The 20,728-nt window shown below is 37.1% G+C and overlaps 1 protein-coding gene across 1 annotated transcript; it reads right to left on the bottom strand.

The window, feature by feature from the left end:
- Nucleotides 1-447: 447 nt before the first annotated feature.
- cul4b (cullin 4B) lies at nucleotides 448-19,609 on the bottom strand. The gene is made up of 20 exons (XM_014982777.2): nucleotides 18,667-19,609; nucleotides 15,448-15,563; nucleotides 15,267-15,370; nucleotides 14,455-14,524; nucleotides 11,735-11,808; nucleotides 11,498-11,660; nucleotides 10,019-10,108; nucleotides 8,978-9,060; nucleotides 8,826-8,893; nucleotides 7,702-7,820; nucleotides 6,469-6,661; nucleotides 6,290-6,394; nucleotides 5,500-5,610; nucleotides 5,329-5,414; nucleotides 4,065-4,172; nucleotides 3,849-3,962; nucleotides 3,110-3,215; nucleotides 2,851-3,023; nucleotides 2,624-2,776; nucleotides 448-2,013 (listed from the first exon to the last, which is right to left on the bottom strand). The coding sequence occupies exons 1-20, from the start codon at nucleotides 19,139-19,141 to the stop codon at nucleotides 1,918-1,920; spliced, it is 2,607 nt and encodes an 868-aa protein (XP_014838263.1). The 5' UTR covers nucleotides 19,142-19,609; the 3' UTR covers nucleotides 448-1,917.
- Nucleotides 19,610-20,728: the final 1,119 nt, after the last annotated feature.

Genomic DNA, 20,728 nt, shown 5'->3' with positions numbered 1-20,728 from the left:
CTCTGACCAAAAACAACCAATCAGAGTCAGGAGAAGGGTTTTAGCGCTGTCAGTCAATCTCATGTACTGGCTGCTAATGGCTGAGAAACAATTTAGCATGGCCGTCATCGATTGAAATTTCTATGAAAAATTAAAAAACTCAAATTGTTTCAATGCTTAGTCTTAAATATAGTATTTCAACTGTCTGCTAAACTCAAACGTTCCATTATCTGTTAAAATTTATGTTTTTACTTTGAAACCGATACCAAAACTTTCTTCTGGTTTTGCCAAAATGCAGAAATCATTTGTAAATTCTTCGTTTATTGTATTAGTTTCATAAATGAAAGCTTGTTATCCCTGATTATGTTTTTCCTTTTATGTTTTTAAGTGTTTTCACTGACACGGGAGCAGCAAGCCTGAAACATTACAGAAACCCTAAAATCCAACAGATTATCACAATTATAAAAATCCGACAGAAACAATTATTTATTGTGTGAAGCACTAAATCTAAAAAAAAAAAACTGATACAAATGAGAATATGTCTAATCAAATCAGTTTTCTTTGTGTTTCACGGTAGTCCCTAAACCTTTCCATACACTGCAAAAGCACAAAATCTTACCACGTATTATTGATCCAGTTTCTAGTGCAAATATCTTAATACACTTGAAATAAGAGAAAACTAACTTACAAGTAACTTCTCAGCAAGATGTAAGAGTTTTAACGGTGTTACCTAGCAACGCCAGCCAAGCCCAACCCGTTGCCTAGCAACCCAGTTCTGGTTCCACTGGCAGATTATTTCACTAAAAATATGGGGAAAATGTAATAAGTGAAAATCATACAATGGAACTAGTACTTTTAAGGAATCACTGACTTAAAATAAGCTCATATTTCTTGTAAGTTAATTTTGTCTTATTTTAAGTGTGCTGAAATATTTTCACCAGACTCTAGACCAAAACTACTTGGTAAGATTGTGTGTTTTTGCAGTGTAAATGTCTCCAAAGCCCCACATGAAAACTTGCAAATAAGAGAAATGAATGTTTTCTGTGTAGCATGACAACGGATGTTTTTTTTGTGCTTTTAATAAACCTAAAGGTTAACAAAAGAAAAAAAAAACTATCGAGCAGTAAACTGACAAATGGTTCACTTAAAATATCACATGTGGTGCATGTATAAAAATGTTTGAAGGAAATAAAAAGGCAACCAAGAATATTGTATGCATATACTTGAACAATTGGGTTAGCAGCGTAAACACACCTTTTAAACAGAAATAAATGCTCCTTTTTGGCACAAACTCCGCTTTTAAACAATGGGTGCTCATTTGCTCACTGCTTTTATCACCTGGCTGCTAAAACCGTCAAACGTAACTTCAGACCCCACAATACGCAACATACTTCCAAAACATCTTTGAATGCTAAGCCCAACAGTCCAACATTTCACCACGAGTGAAGAAACAAGCATCAGTTTAATATTTTGGATTGTTTTTCTTTCCAACATGTGATACATTTAGAGCACTGATAGGCGTGTCAGCATTAGCTTGGGAGGATGGATGAATAAAAAGGAAAAAAATGATTTCATAACAAAGAGCATATTGTTTTAATCTATGGACAAAGGATCTAGGTCAGAAAATAAATATTTTTCCTCTCCATTAAAAAAGAGCAAACAGAACTGTGTGTCTTCTTTGTCCCAACTCTCTCAGAGGCACTGAGAAAATATGGAGGATATTCTCTTTTTTTTTCTTTTGTTTTTTTAAACGGGCATGCAGTCCACAGGGTCACATGACCCCTGACGGAAACCCTGCGGAGCGGTGGCCATTCACTTGTCGGTCGCTGGGTTGAAGATGATAATGGTTTAACATCCACGGGAGCAAAAGATTGAAAGACCGATCACTCAGGACACCTGTTGCTCTAAACTGGAACGGCTGCTTCTCTCTTCCTTTAACTAGGCCACATAGTTGTACTGGTTGGAGTTTTCCTTGTCGCGCTCCATATAGTCCCGGTCAATAAGAGACTCTATCCTCTTCTTTAGGTCAGCAGGCTGGGAGAGAAGAGAACAAGAGAGAAGACGGTAACAAACAACCAGAGGTCACCAGTAACTGGTTACATTTACTTCAGTAATGTCTTTGAAAAAATTTACTTTAAGAGTATTTTACTGCACTGTACTCTTTACTTTTACTTGAGTACTTTCATTTTGAAGTATTTCTACTCTTACTTGAGTAAAATTTCTGTATTTTCTATGCTAACGATAACCAAACATGGGAAATGAGGTCATTTCCTTTTTGAAAGTGGAGAAAATTAGAAATACAAAAACTGGAAACTTGAACAAATTGTACTCTAAATGGGAACCCCACCGGTGCACCCAGCTTTCTTTGTGTGTAAGTGTACATATGCATGTGTACACGTGTGTGTGTTTTTTCACTATTAATTTTCTCTGTGTTTCACTATTGGAGTTGTTCTGCATGCATTCTTTGCTCCTGAAAACATGCATCTTAAAGTCAATGGTGTAAACAGTTTGTTTATGCTCAACACTTCTGCACCGTGAAATATGTAAACACTTTGCTTCCATACGCAAAAGTATCAATAAAAATATGAATAAAAAGAAAAAACAAATGAAAGTGATGTGAGATGAAAAACAAACAACTAGTTACCTTGACAGGAAATTTGAGCTGGTTGTAAACCTCAGACATCAACAGATTATGGCTCAGAGTCTTCCTCATCTTCATTATCCGCACAATGGCCGCATCGATCTGGTACTGACGGTCCTGAAACACCCGTTCCGTGGTGCTGGCTTGTTCCTCCACCTAAACACATTTGTTCATATGAAAACCTTTGACTTGATACAGATACACAATCTACATCCGGAAGCTGTTTATACCGTCTCCTTCATCTGAATCTGGTTAATTTTGATCCTGAAGAGTTTGTGTTTGAAGTCATCGTTGCAGGAAAACTTGTCTCCGTCCTCCACGTCTTTGCTTTTCGGGATTTTGGTGAGGACTCGTGCTTTTCCGCAGGCTAGCGACTGCAACGTCCGACGCAGCTCGCTGTCCTCTGTGAGCCCAGAAACCAGACGCTTTTCAGACAAGATGTCCGACATAAAGACAGGAAGCGAACCGAACGGCAACACGACAACAAACCTATTCCTGTAGCTACTTTGATTTCTTCGAGAGTGAACTCCTCGCCTTCGTTGAACATCAGCAGCACCAGCGTTTGGAAAAGAGACACCTGCAGCTCCTTCTTGCCCTTCAGCAGAAAAACATCCAGACAGCAGAGTTAATATATACGATGAGGGCAAAAATAAAACAACAAGAATACAGCCATAAAATTATGAGTATTATGCGAATAAACTTGCACAAGAATAAAGTTATAGTAATACAAGACAGTCATAATATTATGAGAATAAAGTAATAATGTTGTGAAAATAAAGTTAAAATAATACAAGAATAAAGTCATAATACAACAAAAATAAGGTTATAAAATTTCGAGCATTTTTACGTGTACGTAAATTTACTAGTTTCTAATAAAGAGAATTAAGTAAAGTAAGTAATATTACGAGAATAAAGTAATAAAATTACAAAAGTAAAGTCATAAAATTAAGTGAATAATGCTGAAATAAGAAGAAAAAAGCCATAATAGGAAAATAAAGTTATAAGATTTGAGAATAAAGTGAGTGTAAGTAATTAAAGTGTCTTCACAATAATGAAAATATAATAAAGTAATATCACGAGAATAAGAATAAAATCAAATTACGACTTTATTCTCTTGATTTCATTTACCAAATTTTCTCAGCGCAGCATTAAGACTGCATCACAAATATAACCTTTCCTGAGAGTCAAAATAAAAAACGACATTCTAGAAAAACACAGAGCTAATAACCTCTTTAAATTCTGCTTTTAAGACGCAGTGACCTAACGTCGACTGCCACTGCAGCTTCCTGCCGCTGTGTTTGCCCAGGTAAAACGTCTTGAAGATCTCCTGCAGGCGCACCATCTGGACAGAGATAACAGAGGTCGTAACAAAGGGTATTTATAGCTTCGGCGCTATAAAACCCCCATCATGTTCCGGTCACGTGAACATTTACGCGGCGCTAACCTCAGGGGGCAGGTGGACCTCCATGGGGACGTAGGTGGGCCAGTAGCCCATGGTGAGGATGTTGACGGTCAGCTCAATGTTGCCGGGAATGTTTTGGCACTGCATGTACTAGAAAGAAAGCAGAAACACGACTTACTGAGCAGCACAGATTCACATTTCTGCCGTCGTGCGTCAGCTGACGACGGGGCAATTCAAAAGCACCTGAGCAAAAGCCCTGCAGTGGGGCGAGTCGGGGCAAGTTTACAGCAACAGGGAGTTAGCTGCAGCCTGACGGAGGCAACAGGAGGCGCAACAAAAAACAAAAAAGAGAACTGGGTTTGAGGGTGAGAAGGCGAAGACACGAGAATGCTGCAAATAGACCAGCTGCTAATTTTATTTTGCATAAGACTCCTCTAATATATTACTAAGAGTCGGGTTTACACAAGTAATGCTTTGGGAAAAAAATTACTTTTACTACTCTGTACTTTTTACTTTTACTTCAGTAATTAAATTATAAAGCATCTCTACTCTTACTTGAGTAAAATCTCTGGATTTTCTACCCACTGAATAAAAAACAAACATGTTTTAACCAAACTTTCACCAGACAGACACACACCTGCTGTTTGTGTTACAGTTTCATCAGTTTTTTTATTAAAAGAAATTTGGAAACATTTCTTTTGAAATGGTTTTGAAAATTTGGTAGAAAACAATAAGGTTTGAGATTAATCTCAGAGATTTTCTAGAAAAACAAAAACAACAAGTACATTTCTGAGCACCAAAAGTAAAAAAAAAATTCTACACAATCTCAGACAATTTCTGAGATGAATTTTTACTGAAATTTCCACTTAAATTTATATTTTTGTAATTTTTAGATATTAAATGAATCATAATTTGATCAATTATTCAGTACTTGAGTAGATTTTTACCAAATACTTTCTGTTCCTCTGAAGTAATTTCTTAGGTAACTACTTTTTAATTTTACTTGAGTAGAAATATGTAAAAGTAATGCTACTATTTAAAAGTAGTAAAATTTTTGGGTACTCAACCCTTGTCTGGTTTCTTATAAAATGTATTAATCAAGTCTGTAATAGGGATTAAATAAAAAAAAAAAAAATCAGTTGTAGTGTAATAGTTAAATAAGAAGAGCTTTTGCAGTATCGTGCAAAATTAGTCACTTCTTCCATTGTAAATCTTTTGAAGCCTTTTCTCATTTATTTAGAGCTCATTTAAGGATTTAGATTTATTAAAGGCCACATATGAAAACATTAATGCAGAGCTCCTTTACCTGTTTGAACTGCACCATAATGTCTTTAGAAAGCTCCATGTCTTTGAACATTCCCTCTAGTTTGCTGGTGAACGCCGCTCCACATTCTGAGGAAACAACAACAACAACGCAGTCAGAGGTCAACAATTATTATTCAGTGTTAAGGTTTTGTTTTTTAAAGGATGAACTGACCATGTTTCAGCTTTGACAACATTGACTTTTCAGCATCCACTGAGGCACTTTTTCCAACCAGCAACCTCTTGGCCAGGTCCTTTTTGTAAAAAGCCTCAAATACGTCTTTTCCTAAAATGACAACAAATCATTACAGATCCTGATCTCCAATAAAAGTTTCCACAAGTCTGAACCGGAAGTGACCTGCGCCATCTTAGCAGGCGAGCGCTGTGCACAGCGGACCAAACAAAAAGAAAATGTGTGGACGCTCTTCGCCAAAGAGAGAAAGATGCATGAACAAAATGGCTGCAGGAAGAGTGAGAACAACATGAAGGATCTTTGCAGCCTGAAGTCCATGGATGCTTAAAATCAACATTTAAATTTATTTGTAAAGGACGTACAAAGTCTTTGTCTGAATATCGAGGTTCTGGTGTCTGAATATCGAGGTTCTGGTGGCTGGCAGAGTGAGTCACTCAGGCTACATGTCCGTCTTACCTAGCAGCTAAAAGCTACATTAGCTAAGCTAATTTTGCTAGCCTGGCAGTAAGAAATACAGTAAATATCACTGATATTTATCTTAGTATTACACAGAGGAGGGTAGAAAACTCAAAGACTAATAGAGTAATAGTTGTGATGTACTTATATCGTTTATAAGTTAGGTAAGAAAGAGGAGAGAACCAGTTCAAAGCTTGTGGCTCGTTGACTGTTGTCATAGCAACTGCCTGCCAAGATGGCTGTCGGCTACAAAGTTCAGACGCACGATGTCGCATGGGAACTAAAAAAATGAACTTAAAGTCCAACATTAACTTACCATATATAAATCTAAAGATAATCATGATCTTATCCAGCATCTTCTCCAGTTCTTCATCCGTCGCCTCCTTGTTTCCTGCCCGCAGCTTCGAATCGACGTGTTTGGCTGGAAAACAGACAGAAAACATGAACTCCTGCAGCGTCGCCGTGACGACAGGGGGGAAAAGCTCAGCTACCGACCGATGAGCTCTGCAGGCTTGTTCGGCCTCTTGTTGATGAAGGTTTCGAAAGCCTCCTTCATGGCGTTGACGAACTTCTCGTTCTTCAGGAAACAGATGTCGATGATGTGATCCACCTTGTCCTTGAAGTCCAGCAGCTCCTGAACCATCGTTTTGTCTTTTTCAGGGTTGATTACGATTGTGCTTCCAAACGCCTGCATGTGGGGAAAATATCAAAGGACTCAACTTAATAAGAAACTAAAGTTAACGCTCAGGGTCTTACTAGTGTTTTATAGAAGATGCAACTAGTGATTAATTAACTGGATTTAAACAATTGGAACGTTATAAAGATGCTTTATTTAACCTCTTAAGCCTTCATTATACCACCTATGAATATATTAAAAGATACAAATACATTTTAAAAATCCTTTTATTAATTAGGAAAATAAACATTTAATTGACTAAAATGCGATAACAGCATTCTTCTAGTGAATTTGACCCAGTTGAAGCTAAAACTGCTAACTGAGGCCTTTTGGGTAAACAAAGGATTTTTATCTTAAATGCAAAAACTATAAACATTTTGTACTGTTTTAGCTTAATTACTGCTCTGAATATGTTGGGTTTTTTTCAGCTATTTGTTTTGAGTCTGTAAACTCAAGTTAACAATCGATTATGTATTGTTCAAATAACTGATTAGTCGTGATTAATCTGATTAATCGTTCAGCCCTAGTTTTATCCACAGAAGCAACGGTCAGACATTAATGTCTGTCTTGGTCTCAATTTTGGAAAAAAAATATAAATTGGGCACATTCTGACCGATACCCAATCAACAAAAGTCAATCTATTCAGTCTAATTCTATGCTTTGTGCTCTGAGTGACATCATGCTTTATTATCCATTTTAAATTATAACAAGTTTCTGCAACATTTGACAGAATGTTTGTAGCAGTTTTATTGTTTATGTTTGACCACCAGCTTGTTGTTTTTGTCAGTTTCTTTATTATTACCGTTTTATTCCTGACTGCACTGACTGAAGAAGTTAAAAGTTGTTCTTCCATGTTTGCTCCCAAAGCTGTTGGTTTATTTAAATGTGCTCTACTGGTCCAGAGTCATCAAATTAATTCAGTACATTTATGTCTGTGTTTAAAGGAACATTTTAAGGCAGTTCTGTTTTTCTGTGTCGGATCGTTATCAGCCGATACCAAACCTCTGCTCTCGGTACTGGAAGAGAAGAAGTGGATCGTTTCTGGGTCGTACCTTGATGTACTCTATCCACTGCTGCAGCAGCACCTGGACGCCGCCTCGAACTCGACTGAAGAGCTGATACAGCAGAGACAGATCCTGAATCCGGTTCTCGTCCAGCAGGTGGGTCAGCCCTGCGAGGTTTCAATGACACACAGTCAGGTTCCCTCAAGCTGGTTAAAAACTAAAACATCCACTGCTTTTTCTCTCTACAACAACCACAGTTACTGTATTTCCATTTGATTTTAGGAGACAGAACAAAGAAAATGGTGCATAATTGTGCAGGAGAAGGTTTAACATTTTTATAATTATAAATCTGTAAAGTGTGGCATGCTCCTCTGAATAAATAAACTGCCTCAGTTACTGCTGGAAGTCTTTGGGTTTCAATTTTCCTCATTGAGAGACTTAAATTTTACAAATTAGAAGAACAAAAATTATATTTTGGAGCTACAGCTAATGATTGTTTTACTAACAGAGCATTCTGACAATCGATTTAACCACTTAAGTCTTTTTTTTTAATAAAAGATGCAAATAAATAATTTAATTTCTGAGAAAGAAAAAAAAAATATTGCCTAAATTGCAATAACAGCATTCTGTTAGTGAACGCTTGGTCATTTGTACCAAAGACTGCAGCTAAAAAAAGAATTTCACTTCTTATATTTTATTATTTTTGACTTAATAATACAAATTTCCAACATCAACCTGTGAAAAGTTGAGCCCTCCTGCTTGACTTATCAATACAGTTTATGTTTGATCCACTGATTTTTTATTAGATTAATGGATTCATAATTAGAAGGGTCTTAATTTTTTTTTTTTTTTTTTTTTTTACAGATTTTGAACCTCGTGAAGCTCAAAAGCTTTGTCACTTGAGGAATTCTGGGTAGAAAATATTTACCAATAAACATGTTTTTTTTATTTTAAATGTAGAATGTATTTATTTTTGACTAAATTATATGCAGGTTAATCATCTATTAACTGGATCTGCAATGAATAGGGTTTCAATTATTTACTGCTTTGTATGTCACGTAAAATTAAATAAAAATTAAATGTTTCTGCTTCTAATGTGCAAAACAATCATGAAGGACATTTAATAATTGGAAAAACAATGTTTAATTTCTACAATAATGGGTCTGCAGTACCTTTCTGCAGAATCGCAGTGAGATGTTCACCCAGCAGCTGCTTCTCCATAGTAGCAATGAGTGGTTTTCTGAGAAATAAATTAATCTTAGTTTAACAGCTGAATCTAATTTAGCCTCACGCTGCAAACTAAATGCAGCAAACCAACACTCACTGTGTGCTCTGGTCCAGATATGTGATTACTCTGTCAGCCTCTTCCTCCAGGCGTTTGTTGACATGATGGAGATATTCTGGCACCTGAAAAAAAGAAAATAAACTGGTAACCACAGGAAGCTCTGAACCCAGATGCACTAAAATTTACTGAAACATTCAAAAGTATTAAGTCCTCATAAACATCCAGTTTTCTTTATATTGTCAGGAAGTTAAAAGCCAGAATTTAAAAGGAAAAACGGTGATCAAGTAATGTTATATCTAACTAGTAGCTTTTAAAAGCTAAAGTTAAAAAACATAAACAAAAATAACAAATGACATCCGCTAAGTTGCCATGGAGTTGATGCATACACAGTATTAGATACTATATTTAATACTATATTAAATATTATATTTAATTTGCTAGAAATCATTCATGCAGAATTCATCAAAGAAGCCATGTTTTCTTGATTTAGTGGATTTAGGTAAATAAAAATTGTAAATGATTTGCTGCAAGACTTCACCTTCATCTGCAAACTGAAAGTAAAACTTACAAGAACCAAACGAGGATGTAAACAGACGGGAAACCACCTCCATTTTTCAACAGGACACATGTGACAACATTCACTTTAAGATTGATGTTTGTTTTTCTACAGCTTTTATAAGAGATTGAACACATTTTTATAGAAACAAAACATTTTTCTCATCAGTGAAATATTCTGGAACTTCTACTTTTTCCATCAATATTAATGAATTACTGACGTACAACAAACTTAAACTTCAAAATTTCTACTTATAAGTTTGTTTTGTTTTATTTAAAATGTACAAAGATATTTGCACTAAAAACTAGGCTAAAATACGTGATAAGATTTTGTGGTTTGCAGTTTATTTACTGTAAGAAATTGAAAATCTTTATGAACAGCGTCAATGGACAAGCTGCTACAGATTCCCTGTGTATTTACTAAGCTGAAAAAATCAGCAGAAAACCCGGAAACATTTAGCATTTTTCTAAAAATACAATCAGGAAAGAGTGAGTGCCTCCAGAGTGTGAGGTCACATAAATCACCTCTCGCTCCTGCATCAGCCTCTGTCCCTCTGCGGCGTAAAGTCGATTAGTTTCCTCCAAAAAGCGCTGCTCAAACGAGTCTTGATAAATCTGTTAGAGACAGAGGAAGCAGAGGATCCATTAAGGCCATTTGTCAACAAGAACATCCACATTTCTCATGTGCGCAGACAAAAACCACAGAAGCAACACAGCAAGATCAGATGTTAAAGGGATCCACGATTAGCTGAACATGGTGGCCTAAATATGTTCCAAGTTTCCTATTAACTGAGAAAAATGCTGTCTGAGAATCGTCAAAACTCATAAATACTTCAAAAAAACTTTTATCTTTGTTATATTTTTCACTCATGGAGTTCGCCATTTTTTGGAGCAATGCATGCTGGGATGATGAGGCTTGGATCCGTTCTGTACTGGGACCTACAGAGTAAACACAGGGAGGATAACTCCCCCCCCCCCCCCGAGTTGTTGTTCATCATAATGCGTTTGGTGCAAATTCAGACAATGTGACTCTGTGTAACTAAAAAAAGTGGGACAGACCCGAACACAACTTCCGCAGGACCCTCAACATTTTTCTCCAGAACACTTTGAGTCATTTGTATGAGCAAAACTGACAAAGGCTCTAACAGGTGATGATTCCCTTAACGGGCTAAATAAATGCTGTGTTGACAGTTTTTATCCACAAAGCGCCTAAACCCTTCTGCCGCCGGCTAGTGGGCGAAAAACACTGGGAGAAACATCAGACAGCGCTGGAGGCTCTTTCAAATGCTAACGAAGCTACACTGCTGCCGATCCAACTGTAGCTCTGCGTTACCCGACACAGAGCTACAGAACTGCTTACCTGACTTTACTTTAAATCCAGATTTAACCACACCTGTTTAGAGCAGCTTTTGAAACATTATGAATGAAACGCTGATAAACATCCTGATGTGTAATGATGCCATCAGACAAACTGTTTTGTTGACCGTTTCTTCTTCGACTGTATTCTGGTGTTTTTATGATGTAAAGCACTTTGAACTGCCTTGTTGCTTAAATGTGCCATACAAATAAACTTGATTGACTGATTGATTACCGATCACACATTCGGACCAGAGTTAAGTGTCATTCATCGTTTCATTTACGAAGCTGAAGGCAGAAGCAGCAAACACCAGCTCTGTCCTTTTCCTCCATTTGGTCCTCCTCATCTTCACCCCCTCTTGTGATTTCTACATTCCCATCAATCTAAACGCGATCTGGTTCAAACTGAAAAGGCTGAATGATGATACTCATTGTTGTTTTGGCTGGACTGAGCTAGCGCAGTCGGTCAAGTCAATTACCCAAAGTGCATTGCAGTGTGAACAACATGGCAACGTCCGTGTGACAATATTTTATTAAAATCTATAAAAACTAAACAGTCTACAGTGTTATTGTTTTTCCATCTAAAATAAACGTTTCTTAAATAAAGTCTATTGTTCCCACTAATCGTGGATCCCTTCAGAGGGTTACCTGGAGGTCAGAGAGCATGCTCAGTAGGCTCCTCAGCAGACTGCGGTCGATGGCTTCTCCGTTTCGTTCCCTCTCGATGAGCAGCAGAATCCCGTCTATGGTTTTACTCTGGACCTTCAGGTCGCTGATGATGTAGAACCTGAACAGCTCCAGCCCCATGTCCCTGCACAGCACAGCAGTCCAGGTTCAGCACCCACAGAACCGCCTCGCAGCGGCTGAAAATCACTCACCACTCACCAGATCGATGGCAGCATAGAATTTTGTAAAACATAGGTGCGATCCAAAAACAGAAATATACTCCTAATCATGATCTGTGGGACAAAAACAAAACAAGTTATGAATAAAAACAAATTCTCAACAAAGCTTTAAGGTCTGACAGTCAGCTGCACCAAATCTTCAATTTCTGTCTGAAACATAAAGCTGGACAACATGGCCGGAAAACTTATCACGATATAAGCTTCTCATGTCAGTCAACAGATAATTATTGATTTGTTTTTTGTTTTAGATAGATGAAATACTTCAAAACTGGCAGCGTGATCTTTCCTGTTTTATACACATTTTTCACTCCACGCTGTTGCTTTATTTTTAAGCAGTTATGAGGCAAAACCTTAAACTGCTGCTGTGACAGTTACTCAGCAAGTTGTTGCTAGGTAACCAAGGAGTGAGTGAGTTGCTAGGTAACCAAGGAGTGAGTGAGTTGCTAGGTAACCAAGGAGTGAGTGAGTTGCTAGGTAACCAAGGAGTGAGTGAGTCAGTTGATTCCACCAGGTGGTCATGAGAGGTTGAGCAGCTCAAGTCTTTGCTCTGCCTACATCTCCCAGAATGCCGTCTGATTTTGTTTTATGTTTGCTGTGTTAAAACTAGAAAAGCATCAAGTTTTCAGATTCTTTTAGGCTCTGTTGAACAAATTTATTCTGTTACAATAAAACAGAATTTTTTAAAGCCGATATAGTTAAACACTCTACTTAGCAAAGTTTAATAAATTAATTTCAAATCAAAACTGAAAACACGTTTATGTGAAATTGCTTTTTTTAACCGAAGTCTTCTGCTCTTTCTTTTCAATTGATTTTATTATTTTACCGTTTTATCTTTTATTTGATGTTATGTGTTCTTGAGGGTCAAGAAAGGCAGCTATGAATAAACCGTATTATTATTAAAAATAATAAAATTACTAATAATGATGATTATTATTATGAACCATAATATTATGAATATGAATATTTGTGATTAACAATAATAATATTAAAAACTGTTATATCACAATATCTTATATTAAAATGTTTTATAATATATTAAATGACAATAATAAAAATATATTATAATTAAATTAAAGCTGATTTAGGAACAGCAAAGTCGTAAAAGTAAAAGTCTCTGGTTAGACTTGGTTTCAAACAGATAAATACCTTGTATAATACTTAACATCTTCCATTGTAATAATTTTATCCGGATTAAAAATTCATTAAAAAGTTTAGTAAACAAATCTGTATCATTTTTGATCTGCAGTTGGGGGCCACAAAAATCTGTCCAAGGGCCACAAATGGCCCCCGGGCCGCACTTTGGACACCCCTGTTACAGATTCATCTCAAGTCTCCATACAGTAATACATTGCTGGGCTTTGAAATTCAGGGAATTGATTGAATCCATTTTCTGATTTGGTTACTTCTAATGAAAACTGATTGTACTCAGTTTTATTTGGGGGTGTCAGAGTAAATATAAACAGGTTGAAGAGGCTGGAGATCTTTCTCAAGTCACTATACATTGAATTAGTCTTGTTACACTTCAGATCTATCAACTCACAGATAGAAAATGTGATTAAACAATCCTGGGAGTTAAATAAACAGAGTATTTTGAAACAGAGCCGCTGTTCATCCTAAGGAGTTTGAGACGCTCATCAGCCAGACAGGAGAAAAAACATCAGGTGAGAAGAGCTTTCACACTTTTCTGACCCAACATGTAAAATCCTGCGGAGGTCAAGCTGTCATTTTCTGTCAGTGTTTGTCAGGGAGGTTAAATTGGGAGCTCAGGTTTCAGCTGTGCAGAGGCGTAAACAAGCGCTCCTTCACAGCTTTTTGACTGGGTCAGCACGTCTCATCCCTGGCAGCTTCACACCAAAACACAAAACAGGCTCCGCTTTGACCGGCTGGCCGAGCGCCAGCACAAACAGCTGTACAAGCTACCTTAAGGTTTCATTTTATCAGTTTTTAAACGGTAAATCACTCCAAATCTCTCAAAGTTAAACATTAATTTTACTATTATTTACAGCTGAAACCAGGTATGATTTAACATAGAATAATAAATTGCGAATGCATTACAACTGTGATATCAGTGTGTGCAATATTTGTATTGTAAATGACTGCTTAAAGTGCAGTAAATGTTTTTAACTTGCATTTTTCATGTTTATGCAATATTTAGCATGTTGGACGCAAACGGCAACCAAACTGCTAAACGTCAGAAGTGATGGAAGCTCAGATCAGAACAAGAAAAAACCCATATTTACTATTAAGAAAATTGTAGTATTTACTCATATTAATTGCTAGATTTTATAGTATTTTGGAGTCCAAACAATTTAGGATATAATCTGAGGTTTACAAAATTGTCCAAGTGAATGAATATGAACTTTCTACTTTGAAGGAAGCAGCAAAAAGAAAATATCTTGCAGATTTATCTCCTTATTCTGGAATTGAGTGAATATACAGTTTTGTAATCCTAACTGACCTAAAATTGGAGAATTTATTCAAACAGACAAAACCCTACTGCTTTCTACTTTGTGTAATTCATATTTTCATGCAACATTTTGCAGAAAAACTTTAAACTATTGATGAATGATCGTGGATTTCTAGTTATAGAAATTTCTTCATTTAAATTAATAATTATTACCCCTTTTCCACTCATTAAATTTATATATTTTTAATTTACTCTAATAGTTACAACTAATGTGCAGAAGTGAATGGACTCACCATTTGTCTGCAGTGATCTTGCCAGCACTTATCGATTTTCTTCAGGAAAAGGACGCTGTCCAGGGCATCCGTAAAAACCAGGTCAGGGCAACAAACGACTTTAATTCAAATTTATACTTAAAATTATCATATCTGCAACATTTACACTAGAAAAATACAAAATCTTACCAAGTAATTATGGTCCAGTTTCTAGTGCAAATATCTTAGTACACTTGACTAACTTACAATATATAAGGGCTTGTTTTAAATTAATAACTCCTTAATATTGATGGAAAAGTGCTAGATTCATTGGAGGATTGTTTCACAAAAAACATGGGAAAATATCTTGTTATAAAGTGAAATAATCTTCTCTAGTAATCATAATATTAGGGAATTATTAAACTAAATTAAACAAGTTCATATTTCTTGCTGAAAATGTATTTGTAAGTTAGTTTTGTCTTATTTCAAGTTGCCTAATATGTTTTCACTAGAAACTAAACCAAAACTAATTGGTAAGACCATTTTATTTCTATTTTTAGTTTTCAAAATAAAGAAAAATATAAATCATTTGCAAACAGACGATGAATAAATGTTCTTCCATCTGTTGATAATTGTGTAAAATTACAGAAATCAAAAAAGCACAAAGTTTCCAACTTGATCATTTTTGTAGAAATTCAACACAATTATTCCATGAAAAATTTGACTAAAACCTGCATTTGCCATCACATCCGTACTTAAACACAACAGATGCCACTTTATCAGTTTTAGATTAACTTATTAAGACAAAGAACAACTGATTATTGTTTAAAATGACCAGAAAGTGTAAAGGATATTCCCTGAACTGATCGATCTGTGCCTTGATGTGGTCTTCACACACGGTCCTCAGCTGTTTGTACAGTTTGGCAGATATCTTATGGGAGCAGAGGTTTTCAACAGCCTGTGGAGACAGAGGAGGGAAAGTTTCATCGGCCAGCAGAGCGAACAGGCAGCCGGCTTCCCATTCAGAGCCGATACCTGGTAGAGCTCCTCTAGATTGTACTTGATGGAAGTGCTGTTCTGAATGGCCTCCACGGCTTCTTTCAGCTTCTGCCAGGTCTCCTGCGTGTAGTTTTCTGGTAACTTGGGCTTTTCTGCAAGAAAAACACAACACTGAATGCAGAGAAGACAGTGGAACTCAGTTTATACGAAGCAACAGCTTGTCTTTTTCTAAAAATGCTTGTTTTTTGTAGTTAAACCGATAAAAAGATTTTACAAATTTGGCCCCCAGTGCATGTTTTTAGTGAGTTTCTATTTTTAATTAGGACAAAATAACAGAAAGTAAAACCTTCTTACAATAGAAGAAAATGGGTGCAATGCAAAGTATTTGTCTTTAAATAACCACTTTTGTTTTTTAAACATTGTCTTGCAAGCACCAGCGACTTTTACTCAAAAGCAAACTTTGCTCACTGTAAACACACAAAATCTTGGAAAGTATTTTTGGTCCAGTTTCAACTGGAAATATTTTATTACACTTCAAGAATATAACAAGATGTAGAGGTTTGTTTTAATTAAATAATCCTTTAATATTGATGAAAATGTTTTTGTTCTGTTGGCAGATTAAAGTCTGATCGGTGCAACTCTAATTAAGGCATATATTCTAATTTAGGGGTGCAACGATGGCAGTTTTCTGGCCAATCGCTGATCTTTAAAAAGCCTGACCTGCCCATTCTGATTTTTGTCGATACCAATTTTTTTCCCCTGAAATGTTGCTAAGTGTCACAAGAAAGTCGCTGAGTTGGTGACAGTGGGATGACGACTGTTAACTGTGAATGTGCGGACACGACCTGGTGGGCCGGTCTGTCAGTCAAACCTCTCTAAAGGCAGAGCAGAAGAGGACAGAGGTTGAGTTTTAGACCTTTGACGAGGTGGATAAGATCGGCTTCACGAGTGAATATCAACTGATCACCAGTCTCCCAAAATTAAGGAAATATCCTGGCTGACAAATCGTTGCACCTCTAACATAAATGGTAGTAAAGAAAGGTTTGTGTCGTCTTTAACATTTTCTGTTTAAAAAAAGATAAACTTGCCATCGAAATCTCATTGTAAAACAATTACAAAAAAATATGACGGTGGGCCAATTTTGTACTTCTCAAACACAAACTTAATCCAAAGGCCAGAAATGGCCCGCCAGCCACACTTTGGAAACCTATGGGCTTGGGAAAGGTTTGATTGGCATATAGTTTAGGCCCTAGTTTGCTGCTTCAGCGGTTTGATCAACCAGTCAATAAATCCGATTTCCTTAATTTTGGGAGATTGGTGGATACTTGCACTTGAAACTGATGTTATACCCTGATCTTATCTAACTCAGCAAAGGTCTAAAAATCATAAAGAAATAGAGAAATGTCTTTATTTATTAGTGTTTACATTAGGGATGCACCGATCGGTAATCAGCAATCAGCCAGAAAACTGCAATTGAGGCACAACTGGTTTATACAAAGTTGTTGTCTTCTTGTGCTCTGCTGTGGGAGAGGTTTGACTGGCAGGTCAGGGCCGGACAAAGCATATGCAAGTTAAGCAGCTCCTTAGGGCGCCAACACCACATAGCTGCCTCTATGAGCACCACTCCAGCCTGATGATATATCTAATTAAAATAACACTGAAAAGCGATTTCTGTCATTTTTATAGTAACACTTTAATCTCTTTCTACTGTTGCCTCTGTTGGGGAAATGTCATTTCAACCCGGATGATTCTGGCCCTCTCTACAAACATTTGGACCCACGGGCCTAGCCGGTACAAATTTCAGATTTTTTCCTTTGATTCTGATTTTTATCAATTCCAGTTGTTTCTTCATTATTATTCATCTCTTGTGGCAGGGGTCCAAAGTTTGTGTCACATGGGCTAAATCATCAAATTAAAAGGACTTGATTCTTTTACTAACTCGCCAATGAACCAGCCACTGTTGCCGACTCAGTGACTTTCTTTCTATATTTAGACCTGTGTTCACACTGCAGCCTGAAGTGACCCAAATCTAATTTTTTTTGACGTAATGCGACCTGTATCCGATCTTTTCATGACAGTTTGAACAGCACAGGTCAGATTCTTTTTCGAATGTGACCCATATCCGATACGTATTTGATTCAAAGGCGACCTAACGTCCAGGTCGCATTCATCTGAACTGAACGTCACTGTTTCTCAACAAATCTCACTATTCTGCTTCCTGATATGCGCAAGTGGGAAGAAAAACAACAACCATGACGGATTATATGAGGATTAAGTTGTTAATATGCTGCTCCGGCCGGACAACAACTTCAAATATGTAAGCTAAGCTCCACCGTTAGCCTCCATGTTTACTTCCGCAAACACTGAGCACTTCTTCTTTTTATGGCAGTTGGCAGAACACTTAGAATGCTGACGCTATTGCGCCCTCTACTGCGCATGCGGGACACTTTCAGGTCGTTTGCCCGTTTACACTGCAGAACGCATACAGGTCGCATTTACTGGCAGTGTGAACGGACCTAGCAAAAAAATCGGAATTGCCAAAAAATCGGAATTGAGTCACTTTAGGCTGCAGTGTGAACGCACCCTTAGATATCTGACACGTAACCGATCTTATCAAACGTGACCTGAATCTGAACGGCCACGTTCATTCGACCTGAACATCACTATTCTGCATCCTGATAAGCTTGAAGAAAAACAACAATAATGGCGGACGATAATGAGGATTAAGTTGTTAATGTGCTGGCTCTGGTCAGACAACTTCAAAAATCGACAAGATTTAAACTATACAATTAGCCTACGATCGTATAGCTAACCATATGGCTATACCATTAGCATCAATGTTTACTTCCTCAAACACTGAGCACTATTTCTTTTTTTTTTTTTACAGCGGTTGGAAAACATTGAGCACTCTGTATGTGACTTTATTGCGCCCTCTACTGCACATGTGGGACACTTTTAGGTTATTTGTGTTTCACACTGGAGGTCACGTACATGTTGCATATATTTGGAAATGTGAACGAAAAAAAATCTAATTTGACGAAAAAATAATTTTAAAAAATCAGAATTGGGTCACTTCAGGCTGCAGTGAGAACTTAGCCAACAAAAGGTATGGGCAAAAAAACGTTATCGGCTTTTTAAAGATCGGTAATCAGGGATCGTGCAATCGGTGCACCACTAAAAATCAGTATAAACAGGTACTTGTTATGTGTGTGTGACCGGTTTGCAGTGGCTCTCTGCACCAGTTCCCCCAGGTACCTCTGAAGTTCTTGATGACTAGTTTCTTGGCAGCACCGGGTTTGCTGCTGGAGAAGGTGCCGGACCCTGCGGTTTTCGTCAGTCCGTTCGCGTGGTGTCCCCCCACGCCACCGGCCAGGAACATGGCTTTGCTTTTGTTATTGGAGCACGAAGCAGCAGCAGCAGCGGCGGCAGCCTCCTCAGCCATTTTCACATCTAGTCCAATGAAATCCACCGAATCCTCGAACCTCAACTTCTTCTGAATGTGCAGCGGAGGAGTGGGAGAGCAGGAGGAAGAGGAGGAGGAGGAATTGAGGGTCTTGGGAGGCGAGGAGGAGATGGTGTCACTCGTGTCGTCCCTCTCTGAGCCGTTTATTTTCCTCTTTTTCGGAGATGTGATGTTCCCACTGTCGCTTTTGACATCAGTAGCCGCGGGTCTAGCCTCCTGGGTTGGCGGTGGTGGGGGATTAGGGGAAGATAAACCTGTTGGAAACATGAAAAAACGGGAATACTAATTCTTTACAGCCAGTCTTCTGATCCGAAACTTCCAGGCTTTGTCGAGGGAAGAGCTCAGTGTCCGATGGCCTTCGTCTGTCTTCACAAGTGCAGTTTCGATTCACCCGGTTCGTTTATCCAGTTTAAAACAGAAAATTTAATTAGAAACTACTCAACGCTTCTCTGATCTGGAGCCTCGTCTCTTTCTTGTTATTGCTGGCAGGAGAATAAAGATGGTTGGCTACTGCTTCCTCTTTTTTACCTCTCCGTCGTCTAACCGCGTCGTAAAGTCGTTCAGCGGCAGCTGTCGGGTCAAGCGGCCGTTAAAGGCAATAATTTATAAAACTTATTCAAGTGCAACACTAATAACCCCACATGATAGCGAAACAGACGTTAATAGACGCAGAAACAATCTCACTCGTAAAAAGCTAGTCCGTGACCCCACCGGAAGTACTTTGTACAAAAGTACTTTTTGCACAAGCGTGTTTTTTATATTAACCATGGTGCTCTGTTTCGACCTGCCACCAGATGGCGCTAAAGTAACGCCATTTCCCTAATGTTTGATCAGAAATAGTTTGAAAGAAAGAATCCACATAACAGGAAATTTAATAATATTCAGAGTTGAGTTGTAGCTAGCTACTCAATTACATTTACTGGTGAACTTTTTGGGAAAAAAGACTTTTAAAAGTATTTTTGCTATACTGTACTTTTTACTTTTACTTTATTATGAAGTATTGCTACTCTGACTTGAGTAAAGTTTCTGGACTTTACTCAAGTCAGAGTGAAGTCTGACTTAAATAACTCATTCAGTGAGTAACTTCACTGAATGAATAATAAGCTTGTTTTAACCAAACAAATCACCAGACACACACACACACACAGATTTTGCTTAAGTTTCGTAAATTTTGTATTGAAAAAAATAAAAAAAAGATTTGGAAAAATGTTTTTACTCTTACTTGAGTAATTTCTTGGATGGCTACTTTTTACTTTTACTTCAGTAAAAATATATTGAGGCAGAACTATTTTTATATGAGTAAATTTTTTGGGTAGTCTACCCATAATCCAATGTGTTTTGGGTTTGAAACCAACTGTAGTTATTTCTGCAATGTTGAGTCTTTAATTTTGGGTTATTTAATGCTTTTGGCAAGGTGTTTTTAATGGTAACAGCCAGGTATTTCTCTTCTGGGAAAATTTTGTCAGAAAGTCATTGTTTTTGGTTTTATCCAGGATTTTATATATATATATAAATACTTTTTGGTGGACACAGTTCTAATTCTTGGAAAAATCAGACGTTCACTTCTCCAAATGTAAGAAAAAAATCTTCCAAAGACTTTATTAATCACTAAGGAATTCTTCTTCTTCTTCTTCTTCTTCTTCTTCTTCTCATTATTATTATTATTATTATTATTATTATTATTATTATTATTATTATTATTATACCAAGCAAATTATTCTCAACTAGGTACATAAGCCATTGTAAACTAAGCCTACATTTCTTTCAGGTGTGATGCATAAAAATGTGTTTAAGATTTACGTTATGCTTTATTTCAATGTTTTAATAATATCTAAAAATTATAATGTCGCAACG

This window comes from Poecilia mexicana, unplaced genomic scaffold (assembly GCF_051168715.1).
Source record: "Poecilia mexicana isolate PSO_F unplaced genomic scaffold, ASM5116871v1 scaffold_10, whole genome shotgun sequence".
NCBI classification, from domain to species: Eukaryota; Metazoa; Chordata; class Actinopteri; order Cyprinodontiformes; family Poeciliidae; genus Poecilia; species Poecilia mexicana.
This window is presented reverse-complemented; position numbering and strand designations above follow the sequence as displayed.